The sequence below is a fragment of the Musca vetustissima genome, unplaced genomic scaffold (assembly GCF_032173495.1).
Source record: "Musca vetustissima isolate MV318-11 ecotype Yass unplaced genomic scaffold, APGP_CSIRO_Mvet_v1 utg1079, whole genome shotgun sequence".
Lineage (NCBI taxonomy): Eukaryota > Metazoa > Arthropoda > Insecta > Diptera > Muscidae > Musca > Musca vetustissima.
The window spans coordinates 282,069-295,423 of NW_026885679.1; the positions used below are offsets into that span (position 1 = coordinate 282,069).

Sequence of the window (13,355 nt, forward strand, 5' to 3'; positions counted from 1 at the left end):
AATCAATATATATTTTCTGGAAAGGTCTTTGAGTGGTGACTTCTGTTCCCATAGGTGGTCTAAGGACTTGCTTTGGATGTTTAATTTCCTTGCACAATGAGCAGTTACTAATAAAATCTTTGATTTGTAAGGTCATAGATGGCCAATAGAAATATTCTCGAACATTGTATAGGGTTTTTGCTGTACCTCCATGTGACGTATTGTGCTCATGTGATTTTTTTATAACATCTTTAGTCAATTCTTCAGGTAGCCATATTTTCCAACAGTTACTTTCATTTTCTAATTCTTCTCTATTGAATTTTACGCGTTTGTAGACAATGCCGTCACAAACTTTTAAATCAGGTAACTGAGCTTTGTTTTGTTCGATGGTATCGATCAATGAGAGATATTTGTCATTTTTAAATTCTTTAGAATTAAAGTCAATAAGGCCATTCGATATGCAGATTTCATCCATATCTAATCGTGTGCCTTTCCACTTAAAAGGTGATGAAATCCTTTGATAAATATGTCCCACGAACAATTATAATCATGTCGAAGAGCTTCTGCTCGGAATACAAAATCTTCTACACTGACTGTTTTTGAGGATCCATCAAATTTGAGACCCCATTTTTGTAGCTGTAGTGGTGTCATCGGCTTGTATCCCATTGCGAAATTTTGAGCAATGTATTGTTGTTGATTTCCAAGGATATTGTTTGAACTTGTGTGTTGTTGATTAGGAAGATTATACCATTGTTGTTGATTTTGTGTGTGAAATGTTGAGTTATGTTGTTGTGTGTTAGTTTGTTGGTCACTCGGAATTCTATTGAAATTTACATATGAGGAATTTTGTTGAGAATTCTGACATTCTCTTATGGCAGGGTATCATTACCGCTAGATTATCTGTTATGGTTCTCATAATGTTGGCTTGAGCAGCACCAACTGAGGCGTTTACATATTCTCGAAGACTTAAACCATGTGTGTTAACCTGAGTATTTGGATGAATGTTTTCTTGTATTGTAGGTAACGACGGTCCATGATTTTGTGTTGGTATTTCTGCAAATGCTCGTCGTATTTCTTGTGCTGTTACACTGGTATATTCAGGAGTGGTGATATTATTAGCTTCTGGTGATGATGAAATTTGTTGTCCAGATAGTGTTGGAGGTGGTATTGACATCAAAGGGGTTGTGTTATGTATTACTGTCCTATTAGCTCCTGGAGTATTGTTCGAAGAAGTAGATGTACTATTTGTCTGTAAGTTTGTGTTAGTTTGTGTTGTATCCATTATATAGGTAGGTATTTCAGAATAGTCGGTAGGGATATTCGAAGGGTTATTTCTAGAAGCTATCCTACTAGATTGTCTGGATCCTACACTTCCCTTTTTGATGGCATAATGATTTCATGATATATTTAAACTAGATAAATTTATTGTCTCAAGGACTAGTGTGGCTATAATTGTTTTGATGATTACTTTGGTATATATATTTGTGTTGAGAATAAAATGTGAATGACTGTATGTTGATGTTAATAACTACTATTACTTTAACATACATTTATTAATTAATAAATTACGTATTTGATTTTTCTTTACAGTAGACGAAATTTCATACAAATATAAGGCTGAATTTGTGTATCGGTTCGAGCGAAAACAGTTTATGTACGAGATTTGGATATAATCTTAATAAATGAAAATCTAATAAATGAATTATTCCTAATGTATATTAGAAAACTATTTTAAGATTTTTGTAAGATTGTAGAATTGATTTTTATTTTTGTTTTCTAAATAAAACACATAAAATCGTATAGATTTTAATTTAAACAAATGTTGATGTTAATATTTAATTTTTTTTTTACTTATAAAAAGAATCGAAACTAAAGCTTAGCTCGCCGGATGGGGAGGTTCTTTTCCGCTTGAGGCTGCACATTTGAATTGTGTACCACTTTTCAAAATGCGTTTCTTTTGTAATAAATTGTAACGGCGATTCTCTTTAAAAGTTTTAATAATTTTGTTATTGTTTTTATTATAAATTAAAATCGTCTAACCAAATCTCTTTAGAGAAGCTTTGATGTTTTGCTTCTGTGGCTATCCCACCCCATGTGACTTTCTCAGTCATCCATGACATTTTCGATAGCCATTTAATTTTAAAGAAAATGCCCCTAATTAAATAGTTTTTGCTCGACCTTTACGCTTTCAGCCTTTTTGAATTAATATATTAACACATATTGTATTTAACACATATACAGGTATAAATAGTTAATTTTATTCATATGTGGATAGATTTGTTTAATAATTATAAATCTTACAATTATAGCGACCATATATATATATATATATATGTATGATAAAGAAAATAATTTTACATTTTTAAATTGATTTTTTTTTTATTAAAAAGGATATAATTAAATTCAATATTACTATTTTTATAAATTTTTTTTTTTACTTAAATTTAGAATTAATTGTTTTTATATCCGTTTTTATAGATATGTATTCTAGTATATTTGTTTTCTTCTTCGTATTTATATATATATTATTATTTTTCAATGTACTTAGATAATGATATTTTATTCATACAAATTATTTGAATTTTATTTGTTTGTTTTAATCTGATTTTTTTATATAGTATTTTTGGTTATTTCTTTGTTTACTATTTTTAATTTTTTTTTTTTTAACAGCTACATATATACGTATAAAAAAAATTGGCTTTTTCGTACTTTTTCAAATTCAAACATTCAATTAGCCATCATAATCATATAAGTATAACAAAGACTGGAGGGAAAAGCAAAATAACACTCAACTTACTGTCTTAAAAGTCGTTGCTTTTATCCAGAAATTACTGTACGCTATTTCGTCAAAGTCAACCGGTTGATCGGCAAGTTGAGGTTATGGATGTACTGTATGATGTACATGTGTTTTGATGTACAGTAGATGGTGTGGTGTTCACTCCATATATAAGTGGTGTTCCGTACGCCTTTCGTATTTTTCTGTCCCTAATGGTTATATTTGGTATTAGTTCAAATTGAATATAAATTATGAGGATTATATGGGCAAATTGTCTGTGTGGAATTTAAGTTCCTTATGCTACTAGGTTTCAAAAATAAATCATATTTTTTTAGAAAGAGTAGTGTAGAAAGTTATTTCTTATGTGAATTATAGGCACAATCATAATGACATTGTCTATAGTATAAATAGATGTGTAAGTTCAGTGCTGTACTTGGAATATCACATGTTATAAATTATAACACGTGATATAAAAAAATTACTTTTAATATTAGTGAATTTTAAGAACATACACATATATTTTTTTATAATCTATTTTTTTAATAAATTACATGCCTTTTTCTTTAAAAAAAAAAAAAATACTAAGCTTACCTCCAATCTGTTAAATTATTTTTAATTCTCTTTTTTACTTTTTAATCGTGAAGAAGATTTTAAGATTTTTTTTTACGTACGAAGACACTTGGATTATTATTATTTTTAAAAAGTTGTGTAATTCTTTTTTTTTCACTTTAAATTGGCTTCTTCTTTTTTTCCGCTTCGATATGTTGCTTCACGTGTGATGTTTTTTTAAAAGAGAAAGAAATTTATGGCTCTGCAGCCAACTTAATTGGAATCGATGATGTATTCTATGTGTTTGCAAAATGTTGTTCATATGGCAACTCTGATGTGGATTTCGATCATTCTTGACAGCTGTTATTGTGAATGATTAGTTTATTTTCAAATAGTCAAAATAGATGTGGCAAAACAGATAATATATTTGGTCGTCACAAAATCTTCCAAAACGTTTTTTTGCATATGTTTGATATTGTCCGCTGATGTGCACTCCACGAAATTTCGCAACAAATGAGAAAATATCCACACACCAGCCCACAGACGTCAAACATGTGCGCGTCGCACAACGAAAAATTAAAAATTTTTAATTTCTTTCGATCGGTGTGCGCACCGGCAAATCGGTGTGAACACCGTACCACACACGTCAAACATTGCTTCGATTCACACCGATCGAACGCACATGTTTGACGTGTGTGGGCCACTTAAGTTTTGAACACGTTCGTCTGGAAGTAATTACTTTGTTATGGATGAAACACACATTTGGTGGTATTCCCTACTGGATTTTGGGAAGAAATCATAACCTTTCATTCATTTTTCGCGTATTTAGTTTTGTGTTGAAAAAATGCCAAATAAACACAAACACTTGTTGCGTATATTTATTTTTGGCAGAAGAGACCACACGTGCTTTTTTGTTTTTCACTTCATGCTGTCCTACCATGGTACAATAATACAAGGTATATATATTTTATTAATGATTCCCTATGAATTATATTTATAAAATTTATTTTTTTATTTTCCCAAATACATATTTTTGGTTTTCTCTCAGCTAAAAACTGCCGATCTTGATTTTCTGCCGAATGTAAAGGCGCTATTATAGTACAAGATTTATGTATGCAAACGCAATGTATAAGGTTGCGACCTAATATTTCCACTGAACGGAAAAGCATTATCGAAGAACAAGTGGAACTAGATAAGTGCATAAACTGTATCTAGTTCCGATGTTCATTTCAGAGAACCGTTAAAGTGAACTATTTCTTTGTGGAACGATTTTAGTTATAGCGCGTCCTTTTACTGTGTTTTCACAATTTCTGTAAAGTGCAACAAATTGTTTGCAATTTCGGTAATAAAGTAGCTAGAATTGTTCAGAAGATTGTACGACAGTCAATAAATTCAATACTTCCAATATTGTGACATAAAAGTGTGCCACAATGGCGGAGGAGGAGAATGCTGCCGATGTGACACTAACATCTGTCAATCAAACCACACCGCCCAATGAAATCGAGGCCTCATTCCTTCAGTATATAGAAATGGAAAACTTTAAATCCTATCGAGGTCATGTTCTTGTGGGTCCACTAAAACAATTTACCGCAGTAATTGGCCCCAATGGTTCAGGTATGTTTGCCAAAGCACTGCAACATATTTCAGGTCTAAAGCTTGTTTTTTCTTTTTGTATTGCAGGTAAGTCCAACTTCATGGACGCCATCAGTTTTGTTATGGGTGAGAAAACCACTAGTTTGCGTGTAAAACGTCTGAACGATCTCATACATGGCTCATCGATTGGACGACCTGTGGCACGCAGCTGTTATGTTACAGCGAAATTTATTGTCAATGGTGACTACCAGTTGGATTTCCAACGTGCAGTTATTGGTGGTTCTTCTGAGTATAGAATAAATGGGAACAGCGTATCCAGTTCATCATATTTGGCAAGACTGGAAAAGATGGGCATTAATGTCAAGGCGAAGAACTTTTTAGTTTTCCAAGGTGCAGTTGAAAATATTGCAATGAAAACACCCAAGGAGAGAACAGCTTTATTTGAAGAGATTAGTGGGTATGTATATATGGATAGGTTTTACATAGAGCTTTTCTTCATATTTTTTGTGAGTATTTGAAGCACTATGCCCAATCGAGAATGATCCAACTCTCGTCTAAAGTTTCAGATAAGTACATGAAATTAATGCAAACCTTTTATCAATAATATTTCAGGTCTGGCTTACTAAAGGAAGACTATAATCGTCTTAAACAAGAAATGATACTGGCCGAAGAGGAGACACAATTTACATATCAAAAGAAGAAGGGCATTGCGGCTGAACGAAAGGAAGCTAAACACGAGAAGATGGAAGCGGAACGATATGCCCGTTTGAAAAATGAATATGTAAGCAATCATGTCAAATAGCAGATCTTGAGAACAATAATTTTAATTTTATCCCAATTTCAGAATGAGAAAAAGGTTGAATATCAATTATTTCGTCTATATCATGTAGAGAAAGATATTAAGAAGTTAAACGAAGAGTTGGAATCAAAACAAGAGGATGTTAAAGAAGTGGAAAGTCGCAAAGCTGCAGTGGACGATGTTCTAAAAGAAAAGAAGAAAGAATCCGGAAAATTAAGTCGTGATTTGGCTAAAGTAGATCAGGAGATACGTGAGTTCGAGACACAGATGAATAAAAAACATCCGCTCTATATTAAAGCCAAAGAGAAAGTTGCACATTGTCAGAAAAAGTTGAAATCCTTGGCCAAAACTCTCGAAACTGCACGAGAAGCTGACAATGCTCATCAACAGGATATACGCAAACTGGAGAAACAACTGAATGAAATAGAACAACTAAAGAAAAGATTTGAGGATGAAATAGCAAATGAATCAACGCGACGTGGTAAAAGTGTACACATGGAAGAAGGGCTAGTTCAGGAATATGATAGTCTTAAACAGGAAGCAGAAGCTACCGCCACAAAGTATCGTTCCCAGTTAGATTCTGTTAATCGAGAGCAAAAATCTGATCAAGATTTACTCGATGGAGAAACAAATCGTCGAGCATCGGTTGAGGAAGCCCTGAAGAAACTAACACTTCAACGTGAGGAGGCCATTAAAAGGCGTGACAAATTAATGGATCATATCAAATCATCAGAAGCTGCCTTGGAAGAACAGAATCGCATCAAAGATGAATTGAAACGTGATGTTGGCTGCTCAAAGGAGAAAATTGCCGAAATACAAAGCATACTTGAAGATGTTAGAGATCAATTGGGTGATGCCAGAAGTGATAAACATGAAGATGCTCGTAGAAAAAAGAAACAAGAAGTTGTGGAACTCTTTAAGAAACAAGTGCCGGGTGTGGTATGTAATGGTAATTATTAGCATTAATACCAACATTAAAACCTTTTTTTGATTTAGTATGATCGAATGATAAACATGTGTCAGCCGACCCATAAACGTTACAATGTAGCTGTAACAAAAGTGTTGGGTAAATTTATGGAAGCTATTATTGTGGATACCGAAAAAACTGCTCGCCAATGTATTCAGGTAATTTGGTTACCACATGTATATATTCTTGTTATAAACTAAAGTTATTCTTCTCCTTATCGAACATTTAGATACTTAAGGAACAAATGTTGGAGGTTGAAACATTCTTGCCACTCGATTATTTGCAAGTTAAACCACTTAAGGAACGTTTAAGGTAAATGCATTTCACATACCCAGATCTACACGGATTTTTTTTCATTTCATTCATTTTTTATTTTTCAGAAACATAAGCGAACCACGCAATGTAAAACTTGTATTCGATGTCTTAAAATTCGAACCGAAAGAAATTGAACGCGCTGTACTGTTTGCAACTGGCAATGCTTTGGTCTGTGAAACACCTGAAGATGCTATGAAAGTGGCCTATGAATTGGATCGTTCTCGCTATGATGCTTTGGCTTTGGATGGTACATTTTATCAGAAATCTGGTCTAATATCTGGTGGTAGTCATGATTTGGCCCGGAAAGCTAAGCGTTGGGACGAAAAACATATGGCCCAACTGAAAATGCAAAAGGAGAAATTGAGCGAGGAGCTCAAGGAATTAGTAAAGAAATCCCGTAAGCAAAGTGAATTGGCCACTGTGGAATCTCAAATTAAGGTAAGGTTTTACCATATTCAACTTTGAAGAGATCATATTTCAATTTTGAACTATATATATATATTTAGGGACTTGAAAATCGTTTAAAATACAGTATGGTGGATTTGGAATCTTCAAAGAAATCGATCCAGCAATTTGATAAACAATTGCAACAAGTTCAAAGTCAGTTAGATGCATTTGGGGTAAGGTGTTTGTATTACAATGAATACATTTTATACTCAGTAATAATTTCATTCACAGCCAAAAATTACTGAAATCGAAAGACGCATGGAGAAGCGTGAGGAGCATATTCAGGAAATTAAAGAGAACATGAATAATGTTGAAGATAAAGTATTTGCTGCCTTCTGTCGCCGTTTGGGCGTTAAAAATATTCGCCAATACGAGGAACGCGAATTGGTAATGCAACAGGAAAGGGCCCGCAAACGTGCCGAATTCGAACAGCAAATTGATGCTATCAACACCCAGTTGGATTTTGAAAAACAAAAGGACACAAGAAGTATAATCATGTTTAGTTTTATTTCAAACAAATTCTAAGGGACTTGAATTTTTTTGTCTTATAGAAAATGTTGATCGTTGGGAACGTAGTGTTCAGGATGAAGAAGATGCTTTGGAAAAATTACGTGCTGCTGAGAAACGGTACTTGAGTGAAATCGATGAGGATAAAGAGAAAATGGAAAAGTTGAAACAACTCAAAGCGGAGAAGAAACAAGCGGTCGATGATATGGAGGAAGAAATATCTAAGGCACGGAAAGATGTTGCCAATTTGGCCAAGGAAATTCACAATGTGGGATCTATGGTGTCGTCGATTGAATCGAAAATTGAAACAAAGAAAAATGAGCGTCACAATCTGTTGATGCAGGCAAAGGTACATTGCACTTTGTAATATAAATAGCAAATCGATATAAATTTCTTCATTTACAGATGGATTGTATTGCTATTCCACTATTGAGAGGATCGCTGGACGATTGTGTCGGTCAAGGTGGCGAAATTGACAGTAATACACCTTCAACATCTGCAAATGCAGTTGTGGACAAGGAAACAAAGTAGGCCATTCATGACATAGTCGTTATTTATCATTCAATAATTTGTCATAATTCATTTCAGTATTGAAGTTGATTATTCGAGTTTACCGCGTGAAATTTGCAAGCTGAAAGACGATTCGAGTTTCAAGAAAATGAATGAAACTTTACAAAAAGATCTTCAGGCAAAGTTGGATGTTTTGGAACGTATACAGACGCCAAATCTGAAAGCTGTACAGAAACTGGATGCTGTCACCGAAAAGGTCCAACTGACAAATGAAGAGTTCGAAAATGCCCGACGCAAAGCGAAAAAAGCTAAAGCTGCATTTGAGCGTGTAAAGAATGAACGCTCCGAACGTTTTACTCAATGTTGTAATCACATTTCCGATGCTATTGATGGAATTTACAAAAAACTTGCACGCAATGAAGCCGCCCAAGCATATTTGGGTCCCGATAATCCCGAAGAACCTTATCTAGATGGTATTAATTATAATTGTGTAGCACCGGGCAAGCGTTTCCAGCCCATGAGCAATTTGAGTGGTGGTGAAAAAACAATTGCCGCCTTAGCTTTACTATTTTCCATACACAAGTGAGTTTGGCAATGATATATTCTTTGTACGTATGATGCAAATTTTTTGCTTTCTTTCAGCTATCAACCTGCTCCATTCTTTGTACTTGACGAAATTGACGCTGCTTTGGATAATACGAATATTGGCAAAGTTGCCTCATATATACGAGATCATACCACCAATTTGCAGACAATTGTTATTTCATTGAAAGAAGAATTCTATGGACATGCCGATGCATTAGTTGGTATTACACCCGGTGTAAGTAGACGATATACATATATCCAATTTTCATCATTATTAATATGGAATCTATTATTTTTGTTTTTGTCATTCTAGGATGGTGATTGTTTGGTTTCCAATGTCTACATGTTTGATTTGACACAATTCCTGGATAAATAATCAGTGTAGCTTTTAATGTTAGATACGTTGTTTCACAATACCTACCTACCTACAAATATATTTTACACTTAATTTCATGATTAGGATGATGTTCTCCAAAACTACACTTGTCAATATATACTAATTGTCGTGTACATGTTGCTTTGTAGAATTTTATTGCAGACAATTGTTTCTTTTCCATTTTGACGTATTTTTAATATTTAGAGTACCAACTTAGATTAATGCACAAAAGAGTACGATTTAAGTAATAAAGCTAAAAAAGAGAAATCAAATGTTTTCTACTCCAATAAATGATGTAAAAACGAGTGAAATTATTTTTCTTTTTTTATATAACTACCATAGAAGAAATTAATGAAAGAGTATGGAGAGAATAAAGGGGGAATTGATGTGAGAACAAAAAAATAGTTAAATGGATTTATCCCTGGTATTTGCAAGTTCAACTGTCGAGCGACTTTTGGATCTCTCTTCCGGCTGTCGAAAGGGAATCATAAATTATATTATTCGGGGACAATTCAACCAATATCCGACATGGTATCACCTATGACAATACATTGGCTTGTCAGCCAAACTGGTCCAAAAACTTTTGTGGCACTAAAAATTCGTTAGTAAACTGCAAATCCTGTCGGAAAAACGAGTTTTGTCGGTGATGGTGTTCTCAATACAATTAAAATTTAGTTTTTTGACATATGTATATCATGTGTGTGGATTTTTTCAAAAATTATAATAAAAAGCAAAATACTTTTTTGTGATAATCATTTTTTGGTATATATTTTTGCCATATCATATTTTATTTAAAAGTTTAGACATTCTACGGTTTGCTCTAAAAGTATGAACCTCTCCCATCCCAAAAATAAGGCAAATAAAACAATTGTTATGCTGTTTAATGTTTTTTATTGTTGTTGTAACATTTGAATGTTTTGATTTACAGTAATCAATTTTAAATTTTTTTTGTAACTTTTTTTACATAACTTTTATGGGGGGTAAACATCATGTTGCATGTTTATTTTTGTGTCTCTTTAGTCCTTATGTGTTGATATTTTGTTGTTGGGTTTCTGTAATTTCGTTTTTAAGTGTGTTTTCTGTTGTTTTGTTTGTTTTCTTTTTATTTATTGTTATAACACAAATTCATCAAATTTCAGCTTTTTGCAGTCCCTTTGTTATTTCTGAAAAAAGAAACAAACGAGAAGAAAATCATTAAATTAATTAATTAAAATATTGTTAACAAATATTTAAAATATTTTATTTTCTATTTTATTTTTTATTTTTTATTAACATTTTTGGGAACGAAAAAAAGACGAGGCGAATATACTATCACTAGGCGAATATACTATTTCATTTATGTACATATGTAAGTAACAAGATTGTTTGTTGTTGGTTCTTAACCCTCTTAGTATACTGATCGTCATATTTCGACTAACTGAGTTGGTCCGCTCGTTTGTAGCCCAAGTACAGCTCAAAATTTGCATTTTGGTTCGGTTTTGTATTTTGTCTGCTATTCTGACCACGAATAATATGATGTAAGTAAGAGGGCGTATATGGAAGAAATATCAACAATTCTAATGGGGTCTACATATTCTAGTATAGTTTAATAGTACCAGTACCACACAAGAGGATGCAAATATTCATGAATTACATATTTGTCGAATAAATCCTCATAGAGGACGTTAACGCGGCAAACAGTTCTAATGTTAATGCTGTTTTAGAGCGATTTTGATATTTTTGTCCGGGTTATTAAAAACGTACGGGAACAGATAAACTATCTTATTAAGCACGCTGCGTAATTTTTTTGATATATATGCAATGTATTGGCAATTGAAACCCACTAGGTTAACGAAATTCGGTACTGAAATGAATAATTAATAATTAGTGCACGATATTTGTACAAATTCATAAAAATTGGTACTGGATGTTGTTCGTTTACGCAGAGCTAAGTGAAAATTTTAGAGTTGTGTTATTGAGTATTTGCAAATTCATTCTGGGAAAGATTTTTCAGTAACTTCAGTTTATATTTTATCAGCTGATTTGTTATAATTTTTAAACAAGCAAAACAATTTGTTTACAAAGAACTTGGCATTTTTGATTTTGTATCATTAAACAATAAAATGGACAAAGAAACCACAAGTACAAATAAAAATAAATAAATAGTACAAATAAAAAAAAATCTTACAATAATTTTTATAATAAAAAAAGCAGTGAGCGGATCAGTATAGTTGGACGCGGCCATATTATTCCCTACACAAATACCACGAGTCTAACCTTCTGCGGATCTATATTCCGAGCCAGCGCATATTTCGATATTTGCACTCTTCTGAACATTTAAATCATTAGATTCAAATTTTCTTATTTTATCCACAAATATCTTGGCTTATTATAGTATTGTCCAATCATTATCAAAACAGACATTTTCAATAGTAACTCAGATCCCCTTCTCCGTGTACAATTTGTGATGTTGTTCGGCTTATAATTATGTTCTTTAGACAGTTTAGAAAACCTGATAAAAATAAATTTTTTGGTTCATTTCATCGCCCATATATCTTCTGATCAATTCCGAAAACAATAGATGTCGTCCTTGACACCAACCGAAACTTCATGTAAAAGTCCATAACGACCCGCTCTATATTTCAGCTCTCTAGATTGGGAATGGGTTACTGAATAATATCAGAATACGTACCCACCTGTAAATATTTATGTATAACTCCCATATCCGAGTAGATACATAACTATAATTAGTATCCTTCGGGAGTAAATATATGTGATATAGAATACAAATTTTGTCATTTTTCAAACAAAAATCTGGGTCCATTTGAACCGTTAAATATTGACCGATTATCATGAAAAGAGGCATGTTTATCCATCGTCAGATCTCTTTCACCTTGTAAATTTTCGTTGTGTTTGGGTCATAATTTTAGCCCATTTTTAGCGATCAGAAAAAACGAACAAAAATTACGTATTTGGTCCATTTTATACCCCAAAATATTAAACGATCATTACAAGAAACAATACGGGACTTCTTTGGCGAGAACCGATTTTACATGCCAAAATTCAGAATAATAAGTGCAAAAGTGTATGCCGGTTTTACCGACAGATATATAGCCCCAGCCTATGGTTGCGGAGGTCTTCGGAATGACACACATGTTTTATTATTCGCTTTATCGAAGAGGTTTCGGCGTAATATTGAATTTATATACATTGAAAAAGTTGATCCTTTGAGAGGGAGGTACCAAGAAGGAGTGGACCAATTAGTTCCATATTCGGACTTAATCTAAACTTGGTATAGATAATATGTTGTGCCAAGTTTGGTTCAAATCCGACATTCCATTCGCTTTATATTAGATTTGTAAATATTAAAAATATTGATTGTGGGAGAGTTTCCAAAAGGAGTATATCCATAGGTCCCATCTTCGGACTTGACCTAGGCTTAGTAAAGATAATAGTTTATGCAAAGTTTAGTTCAAATCGGACATTCCAATCGCCTTATATTGGATTTGTAAATATTAGGTTAGGGGGAAAAAAGAAATCCATTATTTTTATATGAACTATAAGACTTTTTTATATGAACTATAGGACTATTTAACATGCTTCGGAATGTCCGATTTGGGCAAAATACGCCCGTTTTGTTGTATGATTTGTTCCATTTTAAAGGTAACTTCATAATGCCTCTCATAGAAGTCCTGCTCTCTATTTGCAAAAAACTATATTTTCAATTCTTTATCATTAAAGAAATTTTGCAATGCAAGACAACGATGATAATCGATTGGTACCAAATCCGGACTGTATGGCGGATGCATTAACACTTCCCAACCAAACTCCTGAAGTTTCTGAGGAGTCACCGCAGATGTGTGTGGCCTAGTGTTGTCCAGGTGGGACACGACACCTCTCCTTTTGGCCAATTATGATCGTTTCTGGCCAATCGGAAATGGTTTAAAACAGTTTTAGGGCCGATTTATAGCTC

At 33.1% G+C, this 13,355-nt stretch overlaps 1 protein-coding gene across 1 annotated transcript; it reads left to right on the forward strand.

The window, feature by feature from the left end:
* Window positions 1-4,734: 4,734 nt before the first annotated feature.
* Window positions 4,735-9,409, forward strand: LOC133332925 (structural maintenance of chromosomes protein 1A-like). The gene is made up of 14 exons (XM_061541295.1): window positions 4,735-4,918; window positions 4,985-5,354; window positions 5,510-5,678; window positions 5,742-6,635; window positions 6,693-6,821; window positions 6,893-6,975; window positions 7,044-7,416; window positions 7,485-7,598; window positions 7,657-7,912; window positions 7,977-8,281; window positions 8,338-8,459; window positions 8,521-9,024; window positions 9,085-9,262; window positions 9,341-9,409. Exons 1-14 carry the CDS (start codon window positions 4,735-4,737, stop codon window positions 9,401-9,403), a joined length of 3,744 nt encoding a protein of 1,247 aa, XP_061397279.1. The 3' UTR covers window positions 9,404-9,409.
* Window positions 9,410-13,355: the final 3,946 nt, after the last annotated feature.

Excerpts from the sequence above, each read along its gene's own strand:
- LOC133332925 (XM_061541295.1), top strand. The coding sequence starts at position 4,735 with ATGGCGGAGGAGGAGAATGCTGCCGATGTGACACTAACATCTGTCAAT. Across the intron at positions 6,822-6,892 it reads CTGCTCGCCAATGTATTCAG|ATACTTAAGGAACAAATGTT; the intron begins GTAATTTGGTTA and ends TCGAACATTTAG. Across the intron at positions 9,025-9,084 it reads TTACTATTTTCCATACACAA|CTATCAACCTGCTCCATTCT; the intron begins GTGAGTTTGGCA and ends GCTTTCTTTCAG.